Genomic DNA, 17,586 nt, shown 5'->3' with positions numbered 1-17,586 from the left:
CGACAAATAAAAATTGCGATATAATCGTAGATGAAATATGATATACCATTTCATTAGAACTTCTATATTTTATTTATTCCAATAGTTATGAGATGCGATTGAGTCATCAATATTAATTATGAATTCGTTATGTTTTGAACAATGAGAAAAGTTGGTCTGTAACTGTTATGCATTGAATAGTTCCAGCTTGTAGATTCCTAATTCGTTCCGCGTTGTATTTGGATCAATTGATCTGTTTTATTTTTGGTTGAGATTTAGTATTTAACCAGGCAAATGCAATGGGAGGAAAAATGTAGAAAGGTATGAGCAAAGCGCCCATTTTGTTATCAATCATTATCAGTATGAGTTTAAACAACTCATTTAGTGTTGTGATTTATTGTATGTTGATGAATATGTCATAAACAAATGAATAAGATTTTGAATTGCAATAATACTGTTATGGTCTATTTATTCCACAAAGTCCTTTTATTTGTAATATAGACAATTTTTTTTTACACATACCTACATACAATTCATTATATATTTTACAGTGTCAATGAAAGGTTTGGCATTCAAAACAAAGAGCATACTTTTATGGGTATAATAATTATTGACCGTTCAAATGTTAGATCATTAATTGTTCATTTGGCCCTTTGATTGACCGAATCATTCATTATACTCCGACCTCTGTCATATCCATCTATGTAATTTTTATTAAAACAATTGTGTAGAAGCTTTGCTATTTAAGGTCATGTCGTACTAACTATAATAATTGTCGATTGATGTATTGATGAATGCGGCCTCGCGCGTGACAGTCGACCGAAAATGTTATTCACGCTATGTTATGAATGGGCATTCGCAATAATAGGTGTAATTTAAGAATTTTTGAACATAGTAATACCACATGTAATACGCGTCGATGTTTTGTCAGTGCACTATGCTTCTCGAGTCGACGTCTCGTATAATAAAAAAATAAAAACCGTTCCAATTTTAAATTACGTGCTAGATAGTTCGTTGTTATCTGTGGTAGTTTAATTATATTATTGTACCTATTTAAATGAAATTGGAATTGACTTAAAAACATAATATTTCCTTAGTGTTTTTACCTCTACCACACATTAGTATATCAAGAGTATTTTTACTTTGTGATATGGGACGCACGTCCTGAAATAAATAAATTTATTTATTTATTTATTTATTATTATTATTATTTATTTATACTTATTGATAATTTTATGAATTTTGTTATTGGTAGCATGAAATACATTTTTAACGATATAAAAAGTATTTTTATAACACAAGGTGCAATAAAAATAAAAACGCAAAATTATATTTTCCATGCTCTCAGCCTCTCAATGCAATTTAAATCTAAGACGATTATTTGTTTCCTATCTAAAACACTAACCCAGGAAACATAATATGCTCTAACTTGCAATGCGTAGAATAATGGTCAAACGAACATACGTTTATATCTGTTAATATTTACGATTATTATTGCTATTATTTCGCTGGCATCTCTAGAGATAAGACAAAAGACTGTTTGAATAAGAAAACGGAGATAACAATATCCTTAGAGGTTATAATAAGTACTAATAGTGATCTAGGTTTTATAATTCATGATAATATAACAAGTATTTGTATACGCATGTAGATACAATTTTGTATTGTATTTTTAGTGTAAAATTTTTGAAAATGAATGAATTCTTTCGCAGAAAATTAAGATTAGGTTAAAGTAGCTTGTCACTTATAAATTTATGTAGATACTTATAAATTAAAGACTCTTTAACGGATTTTAAACGCGATTTATTTATTATATTATTAACCCGACGAACACTTTACAGCGAGCGTAAAAACGTAAAAAATTCGATAAAAAATCTTTAATTTCTAAATGTGTAATATTCGCGTAAAATCAAACACAAAAAAATATTATCTAGATACTTTCAAAAATGAATATGTAAGGTATGTATGTTTTAACTTTTAACTCTTTAGTTTTACATATCGATGGCTATACAGAATTTTTGAATAAGGAAAGTCTGAATAATTTAATTCCAGTAGCGGTGACTGGAACACTAGCTCGAAACGGTGAAGGAAAACATCACGAGGTACCCGGCATGTCAAAGAAGCAGAATATCATCGACATGTGACATCTGCCAACCAGCACTTGGCCAGCGTGGTTGATTATGGCCTTAACCCTCATAGGATGCCCGTGTCCCTGTAGTGGAAACACATTCTGTTGATGATGATAACAATGATGTGAATAATTCCAAATATCAATACAGTCACAACAAGCATTTTATCGGATGAGACAAAATTGATTTTTAATAATTTTCGACTAATTGACAAAATTTTGAGAGACAGTATTACGCACGTCCTTAAATCGTATTCGTAGTTGAAATAACTACTAATGATTACGTTTTTTCATATTTGTTTGACAGCCATACCCAAAAGCTCACGATATAACAAAGTACAATGCCAGCACTCAACATTCAACATCTTTCAACGATTCGAATCGGTTATTGTGCGAGTCGTAATCGCGTATCGAAATCGATTATTACAATCGATATGAAAATAATTATTTCCGACCTTACCACGGGAGTTAATTGTTGTTAGAATAGCTTGCGAGTTGCCAATTAATTTAATTAAGAATAATTCGACAACAATTTTACTGGGTTGCTTAAGTGGGACTACCGAAGGATTTTCACAAGAGTGAATTAACTATTATTTGGCATGTATGTAGTATCAGAAGATTAATTACTTTTAATGACTCTATCGCATATGGTATTGGGCCTTATATTTGTTTTGATGAAGGTTATGTAACGCAAACGCAACATATAATATTTCATAATCATAGCAGTGTTCATACAATAATGAATTGTCTTATAATTAAACTAAACGTGCCATAATGTATATCGTAAGAAACAAGACTTCATTGAAATATAAAATTAGATTATTATAACATATTAGCTTTCTTTTCCAACCATCCCACACTTGACCAGCGTAATGGAGAACCCTCATCGGGACCTCATAAGGACACATGCCGTGATGACACAGGCCGTGTCTCTGCAGTAGGAATATATATGTTGATAATCATGACGACCATTATGTTTGGCTTTCTTACCACTACGTGCTGTTCGTTGCATTATTTTTGCAGTGAAATGACGTTGCCATACGAATTTAAAAACATATAAAAGTAACGGGTGGATTTGCATAAAAATATGTCTATCAAAGTTATCGCGATGAGGTCATACAAATCCGTGTCATATTTAACTTGTAAAAAACACGATAATTTTTACTATTACCGCTTAAAAGTTAAGCGGAGAGAATCACAAATTCAAGGTTACGAAACCAGTTAATTTTGAGAAATATTTGTATTGTAATAAACAAAAAATTGTAATGTATATATGTTCTAGCATATAAAGTGTCGGGTTAGACGTCTAGGGCCAGCCACGCGGGCCTTGACTTACAAAACTGTGTGTGACCTAATAAGTAGTGCTGAGCTAAGAGATTGTATGAGTAATGAGACAGACACCGAGTTTTAGCAGAGATAAAAATAAATTTAGAAGCTTAAATAAATTTCGTAATTAAGGCACTAGTTGCATATTTTATAATTACGATTTTTTATTGCTTTTAAAGGTACTTCAGTATATGGTATATTTATCATATAGTATCTTAATCCATGCTTGAATTTTATTTCTTAAAAGTCTTGCTTTTCTAAATGACACTTAATTATTTATTAAAGCTATTACCTTATTAGAGATTCAAATACGTTTTTTATGTGTAGTATACAAGTCAGGGCTTATTAGATGTATAGCCAAGCCATTTTAAATGATAACACACTCAATAAAGACGAAATTTATTGTATGTAGAATTCCGCAAATGTTAGAAAGCCTTCCGTCCCTTCAGAAAAATGTTCGCAAATAAGGGTCCAGGAAGTCAAATACACGTATTAGATCGAAACATGTAATCCATAATTTACAAGGACTGTAGCATCTACACCTGTCGTTAGCTCGGTAACAAGTGAGTAAGTAATTTTCTACTGGTTTTAAAATTCAAATTTATGCAAATGTGACAACGCGCTGCGTTAGCTAATTGAATTAAAACACACGTGCACCTTATTTATATATGTTCACTTGTTGTTTATGACCTACCCTAAATACATTTTTTATTTAAATACATTCAGGTTCGCTAATTATTATTTTACAGGGTAACTGACATAGTTTAGCAAAAACATTGTTAGTGTGTAAGAAGTATATTTCTTGGTTATCTAATATTTATGGTTCGAGCGAAGTTTTGACCGAGTACCTACATTTTCTATACAATATATATTAAAAAATCAAATTTAAAAAGAAAAATTAAAAAGGTCTTCTACTACGGCTATCGTTTTAATTTGGATGTAGATTTCATGATTGTTGATAGCTATATTATTTATGTGATTTATATGACAAGCGCTTATTTTGTTTTTAATTCTATTATAATAATGATTTTTGGCGATATAAAAATATATATATAAAAAATTCAAATATAAAAATAATAGTAAATAATAATTTTTAATATTCTAGGTATACTTCACTAAAACAAACATGTTAAATATATGCACATGGGATAATTACTTCTTATTTTGTGTATCTAATAAATTTCAATCGGTTTAAATCGTTTGACTTGTACGTATATAAATGTGACAATTATTTTGATAAACGTACTATCAAAGTTGGTCTATCGATTTAAAATTAATTAATGAAATAAGTTTTTGTTCGCATAAATATAAATTAATTTGTACTGTACGGTATTTTTATTTTCTACTTAAGTTTGTGATTAAACGAGGTGTGAAAACGAGTTAGTTATCGTCAATTGTAATTATCTTTAATAACTGTAGAATTATAAAATCAAACGAAGCTATGATTTACATGCAATTTAAATACCGTCTTGTAACAAATCTTGATTTCTCAGTGGCTCTAATAGGCTTATTACGTGGCTAATAACTATACTGTACATGTGTTAAGTATTTTAGTTGAATACATGGATTTTGTTACAAAGTTATTTTATTTTCTTGCGAGGTATGTAGGATTAAAGTTATCCAATAATACGTAAGATTATAAACCTATTTAGTTAATACCTCCTTACCTGTAACCCATAAATTTTAGCCTCTAGTTCACCGGTATATTAGGGAGTATTATCTAATACATTTGCTAAAAATGAAACTAAATTCGGTCTTCCACTCCATTCTGTATCAAATTATACTATCATATTGGATATTAATAATGACAATTCTAAACAATATTTACAAACAGGTATGTTTTTTTTATTTAACAACAACCACGTCTTGAATAATTCAACAAATCGAGTTGCCATCATTTTTCATTACAAATATTCATTAGTTTATTTAAAAACAAATAACGTTTTAATGCCATATTCTTAACTAAAATATAAAGCATACCATTATTCAGGGGCGATCATTTACGGTGTATCTCGGCCATCCTTTGCTAGGAGTGATCAATGAACCTCGCTAAATAGCGATTTGAAAACGTACATATTTTAGATACGAACTGTTTTTATTTAACTGTGTGTTAAGTACTAGATAGGCTAAATGTGTACGATTAGTTTGCTTATATCTTTGAAACAAATCGATGTAAAGGTTTCTAGAGTAAAATAGAACTTATGTAATTATGTGTTATGTTTTTTAATCGATAAAGCATTATATTTTTAGTTTTATATTATACGATATTGTTTATCCTTACGCCATGCAAATTAAGACATATGGTCTTATGAACATGAATTATGTGGGTCGGATATTTTTTCATACATATATACGATAATTTTAATATGCTGTGAAGAATGGAAGTATCTACTTATATAAAAAATATAGCTAACGTAGTGGTTTATTATAATAAGTACCTACATTACATTTACAACGCAGTACATAGTGAAATTAAATCCAAAATATTAAATAAAAATATATTATCGTCATATACTATTTGCAATAACAAACGAACACGCAAAGAGGATAATAAATACCATACAAAGAAAGCAAGATCGTAATACCAACGTAATTGAAGTATCATTAAGATTGCGGTGAAAGAAGCATCCAATACAAAATGCATATTACGGATCCAGTATTCGCGGCAATTAGACCGAAAGGTATATAGTTCCCAGGGTGGTATGCAAAAATTGTTGAGAAAATATTCAGATGCGTGATCGATAATTCGATAACCGGTTTAAGTAGTTTTAGCATTTAGAACGATATGACTGGGAACGGTGTTACGCATCGGTGTAATTGCTGATGATTCTTTGTTTATTTCTGCCAGTATCACCTGTGATTAAGGATGCGGAATGCGTTCTTTGGCGGTGCTTTATAGACGATTGGGTATAGTTTATAAGTATATTGAATACTGGCAATATTAAAACAAAAGCTCAGAGAATCAGGGACTACAAAAATATATCATTATAAAAGAAAGATCATAGTCAAGTAATCAACTCAGTTCAAAGAACTAATCTTTTAAAAATTACGACTGTTATAGAATAGAAATAATTGATATGGTAAATATAATATTAATTATAAACACCAAAAACCAAATTGAAATAGAATCAGACATATTAAAAAACTGCAAAATAAAAAAGCTTCCGTAAAAAGCTTCGATAGGATTCCGTCTAAGTAAACAGGCAGTTGAATCGTAAATGCAAAACACCGTTCCCACGATAACCTTCCGTTTATCGAGCCTTCGGGGTTTACATCGTGTAGCTGTGCAGTTAGAAATATTCTAATGTTTATTAGCTTTTTTGTAGGGGAGAATGGGGGTTATAGGTTATGTAGTGAGTGAGATGGTAGATGGTGGTGGATGGTATTAGGAAAAAAATGTATATAAAGTTAATTTTTGTATATATTTGTATTCGATTTTATTTATATTTCATTGGCAATAAGGATATGTGTAATTATAAATGGAATACCAAATATAATTGCTGGGTATAAGGAAATCATAGGTTGTTAAGCAAGTTAAATATATGCTGATGATTACATCGATGATAGGCGAAATATTTAATACAAAAGCACTGCAGCAATTTTGCATGCAATGATTACACACACAGTGTGTGTGAGTGTGTGTGACACTCACACACACTGTGCCATATAAAGAAAATGTAACCTTTGCTATTAAATTTATCGCTATTTTTGCTGTTTTAAATAATTTCATAGAATGTACACAAAAAGCATTAAGATATTAATAATGCAACAGCAGCAGAGCGTGTTTTTATAAGTTTCTTTACACTTCGATATTTAAGCGACTTTAACGCTAAAATAAAACATCTTCTTTGCATACCTTTTAAGTATCTATTAAGTGTCTCAAGTGCAGCCATTACTCATTAGATACTGGGCTTGAAATGTTGCGTACTTAACACTGTCCAATATAATTGCCGCCTTATGTTATTAGTGTTATTAATTAGGTACTATATAATACGCTATATTCGTATTGTTTTAGACATTAATCACTCATATAACAATTAATGGTCTATCAGTATAATAGATAATTACCTACTTTAGCATGAATATATATGATTCTCATCTATATTATGTAATACATTATATAATGTAGTTAGTTTTTTTTATTATTTAGTCTGACTAATATTAAAAGGGACACGACATAACACAAATACCGAATGCAAAAATGCAAATTTTCATGTGAACCCCCAGAGGTGAGTAGCGTGCGATCTGGGCGTGGCATTTCAACTCGGTTCCCCCTGGGCACCATTAGGCCCAATAACCATCAACTGGTAGCTCCCAACTCGCTAATTTTCCCTAATTTTCCTATCAAAATCTCTCTTAAAACGGATAACTGTATTCCGAGTCGTGAGAACATGATTCGGTTACGTAAAACGATTATCGATTACGGTTCAAGGCTGATTTTTGGTGTGTATCACTTTTCTACCGGCCTTGTGGTGATTCGCTAATCTACCGATTGAAAGTTTAGGTGGATACGTAAATATATTGTGGGTTAACATGTGAGAACTTTATTCTTAAGGTCGCAGGTTTCGTGGGAAGCAATGATGCTGGTGCGTTTATTAAATATAAGATTGACAATAAGCATTTCGACACAAGTTGTTAAAATGCGGAAACCTTAAACCGCTTAGGACGTTTTGTTCATAATATAGATCGTATGTTCCATTATAGCAAATATACACAATTTAACGCTCAATTGGTAAATCCACTTATAACAAACATTTTCTGGTTATAAAAAATATTAATAATTATAAGTAATGCTAATTGTACGTTATCAATGACTAAACATGAACTACCATGACATAATAATAAAAATTTCATTGTAACGTATCTTATTTTATAATTTTCATTATTTTCTTTCCTACGAAAAAGTGACGAGTTACGCGTGTGAAAAATTTATTAATAAACCAAACAGGGTTAAAGGTAACATTTCTGTGAACAAAGGTAGATAGAACGTTCAACTCATTATATATTTATTTCAACCGCATCTAATTTGGTCTTCATCTACACCTGGCAGCTACTAAGTGTGAATAGACGTGAATAAATTAATCTCTAACAAGCTGTAACAATGTCAACACGTCATGAACATAACATATGCACGTGTTAATACGTTTCGTTTAGGACATGGTCATAATTAAACTCGAACAAATTATAAGGTGAATAAATTTATATTATCTATGTACGCAGAGAACTTACAGATATAATTCATAAGTCTGATACTGTGATTATGATTAAAAGACCGAATTAATTACTATCTAGTAGATATGTCAACTATATTCATCAGATGTGATTTGTGTCTATTTGTAAAGTTGGTTGATTAACAAGAATAAATCTTTATATTCATTGGATTAAGAATAATTTAAATTCCTAAATGGAGAAGCTTTAATCATGACAACATTCTTTTTATATTGTAAAGATTTAAGTTTGTTCACTTTTATATTGTATCTATAATGCTTCAAAGGCTGTTTAACTTGTTGACATTGATTGTTATGATTTTTAGACGATTATTTATTTACTTATAAACACATTTGTTTCAGAATTGTGTTCTATAAAATGCGGAGGAAACAGCCTGAATGTCAATTATTTAATCATAGAAGGAAGCCTTGTATCTACTGACAACAGTATCATAATATCTTAGGTAATAACACGAACAGTTGTCAATCGTCGATACAAACACATGAATACATGTATTTAAACATACTGACATGTAATTACCCAGAACAAGAAGACGTCGAACGTTTATTTATGTGTTTATAATACGAGTTTATTTCAAGAAATCCGTACATAGATATCCGAAAGATAAGCAATAATGCAGTGCGCTGGTATAACCTATGGTCTTTTAATGTGCCTTGTATTGGATTGAAGGTATATAAAATTAAATCGTTAATTAGTATTTTCAAGTATATTCGAGGATTATACATTTATAAATTAAATGCATTTGAGATTTTAAACAAAAAATATTGATAATGTTGTATGGACAACTTAATTGAACATTTTGACAATTAAATTGTTTATAATAAGTTATTGTTTAGATACCCATGTTCCAGATTAGAATATTACTATAAGAATATGAACATATTTACTGTTATAAATTAAATAAAATAATTTAATGTTCGGAGTTTGGGTGGAAAAAGGAAGATAATAACTATGGAAAACGTTTAATTTGAAGTACAAGTAGGGAAAACATAATATTCCGTTATCACAGATAATACTGCTTTGTAATTGGACGTCATTCTGACTTCACATGATACAAAATAATATAGTATAACAATAATTATGTATCTTGATATAATATTTATAAAACCTCTTACGAACCGTGTTAATTTAATTTTTTATTACGAATCATACGAGAAAGACTAACCTTGTTGAAAGTAATTAGATTTCCTGACGTACACACACACCAGCGCCATGAGTTGCAGCTGCGATAACCGCTGCCTAGTGGAGGGCGGCAGAGGTAGCAAGTCCCGAAGGTTGGCGATCTCTGCGTTGATGAGGTCGCGCCGAAGTTTGCTCGCGCCTTTCGTTGATTTGCCTTGGTCGAACCTGAGTTGAAAACTGTGATTATTATAGATAATAAATAAAGAAATTAAAAAAAAATAAATAAATACCCGCGTCATTTTGAGAAATCGTAGCAAAGACAAAATTACATTGTTACGGTTCAATCTCGTTTCGTTATACAAAATGTAAATATTAAACCGCTATATTGCATACAAATATTTCAATGTGTTTAACATAAAAAAGTAATACCTACATATAATAGAATAACAAAACAATTAACGAGATTGTAAATCTCAACTGTGATAAATAACTTCAAATAATATGTGTTTGCATTAACGTTGAAATATTTATATTTAAAGCGTTAGTGTTAAAATACTTCATATTTTTTAATGTGCTACAATTTGTCAGTTCTCAAAAGACATTCACCGATTCGACATGCGAATAATTATACTAACAGGTTTATCACTTATTTGAAGATTTATTAACTATTTATATTGATTTAAATGGAGACCCGTCGGTTTTATATAGTTTTACGATTGCTTTGTATTCGGCGCTCTGTGAGAATTATTCATATGTGACTGTAAAAAATAATGTTTTTATAAAATCTTGAACAAGATGTGTCGCATAAAATATAATATCTATATTGAAATTTTATGACTAAGTAATGGATATTATTTTATTTATCTTCATTATATTTATCGTCATTGGCCTCCCACGTCTGCTGGTATTAGATACAGAATTAGTATTTTTCTTATGGTGGCTGTATAGACAATAAATGATAAATGCAATTAGAAGAAGAGTGTAAGAGCAGTGGCGGGTCAGTTCTTAGGAGCTCGGACTTCAATCAAAAGGTGTCGACATCAGAGAGGCGCGTAAGAAACAAATAAATTTTTCCAATTTTCTGCTCATTTTTCACGTGACCACGGTTCGAGACGATGAAGGAAAACTTGTGGAGGAAACTGGTGTCAAAGATGTAAAGGTTCAACGACATGTGGCATCTGCCAGCCCGCATTTGGCCAGCGTTGCAGATAATGGCCTGAACTCCTGGCCTGTGGTGGGAACATCGAATGATGAACAATTAAACACATATATGATTGCGCAATATATTAATCCAAACGGTGTTATTGTATTTTGCATAATTTAATAGTGAGAAACATCCTTCCTGCAAAATATACTTTATTATTTAAAACATACGTTTACTAACCTTCTGTCTTTACTACATAAAATCTATTAATATTAATTACGATTCCAATAAAACGCCAAATTGTTTTTTATATTTCCTAAATTCTTCTATTGACCTTGAAGTAATTGAAGTATAGAGTATTGTATACAGCAATTGTTTAAAGGTCAACCTGCATATTTATATTATTCGATTGCGAGTAATTTTACAATTTAAACGTTAAAATGAATGCCGGAATGAGATCATTTTTAAATCTGTATCGAATAACAATCTCTTAGATGGGGTATTTGTGGCCGTTAAAGCAACAAAAACAATTATAGAGTCGAATAGTTAAACATAATACTTTTGTTTTCCTTCTTTAAGTACAGTCGTTAAATAAAAATTGTAGGTGAACAAATTATATATATTTTTCGTTTTATGTACAATATTCCAAATTATGTTCCTCGTTTACATTGCAGGGTGAAATTTAATTTAAAGTAAAGGGTGAAAGTGTTAAAACCATCACGCCACACCGACCAAGTGCGGTTGATGGATGTCATACGTACCAATTTTAATTTATTGTTTCTTGTTGTAGATTTGATTTCGTTTCGATGTTAACTTTCAGTGACTAAAGCAATGATGATATTATTAATTGATATAATGCATAAAATGTGTTTGTTTTCGAACCCCAGGCTTTTTTATTAATGTTATAGCTCTTGTCTGCTTATTTATACATATTATTATTATTACACATGTTGATTTCAATTTATTTCCTAACATGAGGGCGTGCTAAGGTTTTAAATAATTATAAGTGTATACGCAATTTACTCATTAGTTATTTAGTTGCGTAACACGAGTGAAGGCAAAATAAAATGCCTTAAATTAGTGGTCACTTTGGCTACAGTTCTTAACCATGACCTCCCATTTGTATATGCTTAATGGCTTTTCTGATTTGCTGTCGGAACTGCGTAGCAAACAAAATAAATGTTCATAAAAAGTACACATAATGGAAACATTTAATAATTATTAGCATACATTGTTACCGGATGTTTTTATGTTTCTTATTGAGTGTATCTTTCAGATCGTACATTTGACCATTTGGCCCAATAACTCCGGAAAAAATTACAACTATTTGCTAGTAATTTTTGTATTTTTATCTGCCTTTCAAATAAAAAGTAACCCAAGAAATTGCCTTATAATCAGCACCACTTTTTTAATTCTTTTGATTTATCTAGTAAGTGGTTGTGTACGGTATAATCAAATAAGTTAGTATAATTATGTATTTATTTATCTCGACTTTTTAAAGTATCAGGATATTGAAATTGTGTTAGAATTTTGCAGTCATTTATTTTTATTGTATTTTTAAATAGTTTTCTCAATCCTTTTGGCCAATAAACACGTGGAAAAACTCAGTGCGTAGGCCACTAATACAACTATTAAATATAGTTAATGTTTTGTAATAACGAATAGGAAGGTAACGCCAATTATCATTTGTTATGCATAGCTCTTAACAGAATTGCGAGTTAACGCTCTCTGCCCTTAGTAGTTGAATTTGTGTTTAATATTATTAAAATATAGATATACCTACATAATGTATGAAATTTTACCTCAATACATTGCAAGACGAAATTAATACAAAGACATATGAACGTGTGTTTTAGTTATGAAATAAGTGTGTTATAATATAAGTTGCTTGAACAAACAAAACAACCATTTTAACAATTATCTGTTTACTAGCAAAAAAGTTAAAATACTCTGTAGTAAGTGTGTATAAAAACTAGTGTTACAAACATAAATATTAGTTTCTCTCAGCATCAGGCGTCAAGTGGCTGCTCTTACGAAGCTTACAATAATATTATCTGATTATGTATTTTCTTTAAAAATAAATGGTTATGTATGAATGGTATACTTTTCCTGAATTTGGGAAACATCTGTCGTATTGTATATACTTAAAAAGAAAGTATGACTTGAAATTCTCACGGCACAAATGTAATTGCTTGTATACAAAGAGATACATATTATAAGAATGAGTAAATTGGGGTGTACGTAAGGCGAATGGTGAACAGTTTAATAACTTTTTTTATTAATTCTGTATTGCAATACACAAAAACACGATAATAATTAATGTAAAAACAAAATGGTTACTGTAGGTTTTTATTGTGTTTTTCTGTGGATAAATAGATTTATTTTTGGTAACTACGAGCCATAGTTAACGTTACATTAAAATAAGATGATGCTTTACAAACAGCTGACAAAGTCATCTGTAACAGCATTTTTGATTTATTAAATTTAGACTGACAGTCGTAGCCAATACTTAGTTTGCTTGTAAGAAGTCGCGGACTAGAATCCTGCCTGAAAAGAACTTCCTCTTAGCGATACATTAATTTCACAACAACATTCCTTCCCATTCCTTTCCCTGCATTTTATAACCGTGACCTTTAAAAACGCAGCACCCATTCATCTGACAAATGTACATTTGTCGACGACTGTACATTCATAGAAATTACAGGCAGGATATGATTATCGATTTATCATAGCGAGTGTACAGTAGTGTTACGTGCACACAGTCTGCAATTTCATGTGAAAACTCCACCTGTTTTCCCACGCTGTACGCTGGTACAGGTACTCAATAATTTAGACAATTTTCCAATATCGCCGAACGGTTGGCCCAAGTTGCGAGGGTGTTGGTGGATTTGATCAACGGATATATAAGACTAGTTTAATTGAAATAAAAAGTACTTAGTACCATGAACTTACTAGAAAAGCTTGTAGGTTTATGTCCCATATCCTCTCCTTACCCTTCAGTCCTTTCCTTTATTCCTTGAGTCAATCCTTTCTTTATCCCTCTCTAATTTAGAGCCGGCATTCCATTTATAGAGAGAAATTTGTTTTCCAATGATGGTCAAATTTCCTCAATGTTATCTTTTCAAAGGTAAAGTTTACGACTGGAACCTTCTAAAAGTCTTTTTGTGAAACAATAAAATTTGTTACCGTTCATTGTTGGCTTATGCATGAACATTTCGCGGAATATTATTATTGCGATATCGATGAACTGCTTAATTATTATGTTATATTCCTTTTTGATTATAATTAATTTGAAAATATGTCTACTAGATACATAATGTTAAATACTATTTAAATTAAATTCACAAATCATCATACTACTTATTTGCTAAAGTGGAAAGATTCAGTTCATCCATTACGTTGTTTATAGTGAAAGCAAATGTACATTAAGATTAATTTAATAGTAACCAAGTATAAATATCTACCATTCACCTTTAATCAAATACCTGACCAAAGTTAAACATGTCCAAAATAGTTAAACTTATTTTCTGCTCATAAAACGAAACAATTACATCGTTTCGCTTCTCCCAAGTACCACACAACACGAGGTAGTGTATATAAACCGCAATAGGGTATCTTTGAACCTAACACGGCCTCACATTACTTCGTATGGACCATTCCTCTATCTTTGAACGGTCTATAAATTTTAATAGTATGGAAATTGATATTGGGGCTATTGCAACAACACTATGCTATTATGTTATATTTAGATTAATAAATGTCGAGGAAAAACAGTTATAATTAAAAAATATATATTAAATTGATAGGTTTTCTGTTAACCTAAAATAAAAATAAGCCGTTGTTATATTTGAGAATTCATTAAAGTACTTACTGTATGAAATATAACAAGAAAAACAAATGATTATGATGACTAAATATCACTAAATAATAAGTTATCGATGTTTAACGACATTCAACATTTGCAAGCAAAAATATCAACGAAACAACAATATTTTTTATAAATTTAGACAAAGTACATTCTTCGTTTTAATTTAACAGAATATTAACAAAAAATCAATGAAAGGTATGATCATAGACACAATAAAAATCCCATCTTTCCATTTTCCTACATAGTATATTATAAGGCTCGAAGCCGAAGCTTTATAAAGAGTTGATTATGACTCTGGCTACAATTGTTACTTGAAAGTGCGCTAAGTGTGACCCGCGGCGATCAATTTTCTTTATATCACACGCAAAACTTGTAAATGCACGTTTTCTAACGCAATAATTTTTTGTTTTTCAGAATATTATTAAATAAGATCATATGAAATTTATCGGTTGAAATATGTTAAAGCGAAAGGATGGCGAAGAAAGAAAGGAGAATAATTCGGAGTTGTGATAAGTATCTATACTTACTTTACTCGTATTTAATCTATTAAATACGAGTAAATTTTCAATGTATAGCTAATTACATAATAACTTCATTTATTAAAGCATAATAAGTAAGAAGGATTTAGATCCTTATCACTTATTTTCCAGAGTTGACGTAGTTGTTTTTAATATCTAAAACTTATGTACAAATCTATCTGTGAAATGTTAAATTGTAATTCACCAACACATTTCTTTGTAATCATAGTTATTAGCCCTTCGTCTTCTCGAATCAACCGCTTAAACTATAAACTCCAAGCCAAACGCAAGGGAAAAAGCAGGATAATATTGACAAAGGGCATTTGACATTAGTCGTGTCGCAATAATTAGTGCACGCAAATAGCGTACTAATGAGCCAGTCCCATTGTGAGCAAGTGTAGCGAGCGACGACCTTACGCCATTCTCTCGATTATTGATTTTTAAAAACATGCCGGTAAGACACAAGCGCTTTTTGAAATAGGAGAAGGGGGGATAATTAAGAATTTTAACTTGTAGTTTAATAGAAATCTCTATAAATATAATAGACAGCCGAAAGTTAGCAAAGGTAAAATGTTTTTAGTAGGTGGCTATTTAAACTGTAACTAATAAAATTATATTTTGTAAGTTTCATGTAATGTAAAATGTATGTCTTGGATAATTTTAAATTTAAATCGTTATTAATCACTTTTGATTAAACTTTTCTCACTTTTTTCAAGTGATATTGTCAGCTGATGCTATTCGACAGAATATTATGGTTTATCACCAAAGATTCAAGTATGTGTACATTTTTATTATTATATGTAACATGTGTACTCATTTTAGTACATACTACGTTCTGTAAATATTCAAAATTCTACATAATAAAATCAACTTATAAAGTTAAGTGACTTCCTTGCGATAATTGCTTTGCTTATCTCGACTAATTTTAAATATTAATAAAATGTAAATTGTTTTTTATTGCGTATTTTATCTGTACACATGACAACTCTTATTGACTCCATAAGGTTAGAGTGAATTACTTACGGGCTAAGGTCATTTGGGATCATAGGTCATAAAAGCTGACATTACCTGACAGGCGAAGGTTAATAGACCACTAATAACCCAGCTCATTAGCCCATCGTTGTTTAAAACGTTAATTCAGCCTATTGTTTGGTTTTCAGAGTAAAATGCGCATTCCAAGACTAACAGTGTCGCATCGATTCAATCAATATAGCCTTTTGAATCAGACTATTAAGTTATTCGAAAATCTGAATCCGATCGACATGTTTATGAAAAAAAGAAATCTATAACAAGAATCCCCTTGAAATTGAGATTTTCATAATTGTTGTTTTATTTATAATAACCAATATAGGTAAATAATACATTATTCTACACTTCTTTTCCGTTTTTAATAAAATATCGTTATATATATATTGAAAGATTTGTATTAAGCCAAGATAAAAAAAAACTTAACGTAACTCACATCTCAGCAAAGCTGCTAAGTTTAACGTTAATTTTTTAATTATGTAAAGAAACATAATCGAAACTCGTAATTTACATGTATATGCTGTTACCTCATGATCAGCATCTCTTATTACTAGTAATTATAAAAAAATCGAGTTATCAGTGGAGTGGCTAAGTCTATACACGCTACAAATCTGTCATCAACAAGTTATTATCCCCACCGCCTCATTATTCCCCACTGACAGAAGTCTAGTATTTAATCGGAGATTAAAATTAGCTGTCAGCTAATGAACGCTCTCCCGTCCAAGCGTTGTTTAATACCCGCTTCAGATATGTATTGCCGATCGTTTTATAATTGTTTTTCACGCTCATTTCTTGTAATTGAAATAAATCCTTTGTTTAATATTATTGTTTTATTTATGTATCATTGATTTGCTGTTACATTTAAAGTATTGCGCTGTGAGACGGGTTATCGCTGTAATTGAATTTTATTGGCAACTTGCCTTGTTTCTTTTGGTATAAGCCGTTTCGTTTGTAGAGCGATTTGTGTTAGTAAAATATATTGAGTATCAAATTCAAATTCAAATTCAAATTCAAATTAAATTTATTTGCAAGAATGTTCTTTCTCAAAGTTAAGTTTATTAAGCTTATAAATATCAAAAACCGAAAAAAATAAAAAAACTAACACAATGTGATTTTTCCCATATTTTTAAACAATTTGTTTTTGATTGTAACAAACTATGGGAAGGTCCTGTGTATACTTAGTCTGGCCATAAATACTGTTACACTTAATTATAAAAAAATATTACATTTGAATTTCGAATCTGTC

The 17,586-nt window shown here is 30.4% G+C and overlaps 1 protein-coding gene across 1 annotated transcript in view; it reads right to left on the bottom strand.

Moving 5' to 3' along the window:
• LOC119829150 (neuronal PAS domain-containing protein 4B-like) overlaps positions 1 to 17,586 on the bottom strand; it is a 50,698-nt gene that overhangs the window by 11,406 nt on the left and 21,706 nt on the right. The window contains exon 3 of the mRNA XM_038351552.1: positions 9,828 to 10,009. Coding sequence (XP_038207480.1) covers positions 9,828 to 10,009 — 182 coding nt within the window. The remainder of the gene's footprint in view (positions 1 to 9,827; positions 10,010 to 17,586) is intronic.

Source organism: Zerene cesonia, chromosome 9 (genome assembly GCF_012273895.1).
Source record: "Zerene cesonia ecotype Mississippi chromosome 9, Zerene_cesonia_1.1, whole genome shotgun sequence".
Taxonomy (NCBI): Eukaryota; Metazoa; Arthropoda; class Insecta; order Lepidoptera; family Pieridae; genus Zerene; species Zerene cesonia.
This window is presented reverse-complemented; position numbering and strand designations above follow the sequence as displayed.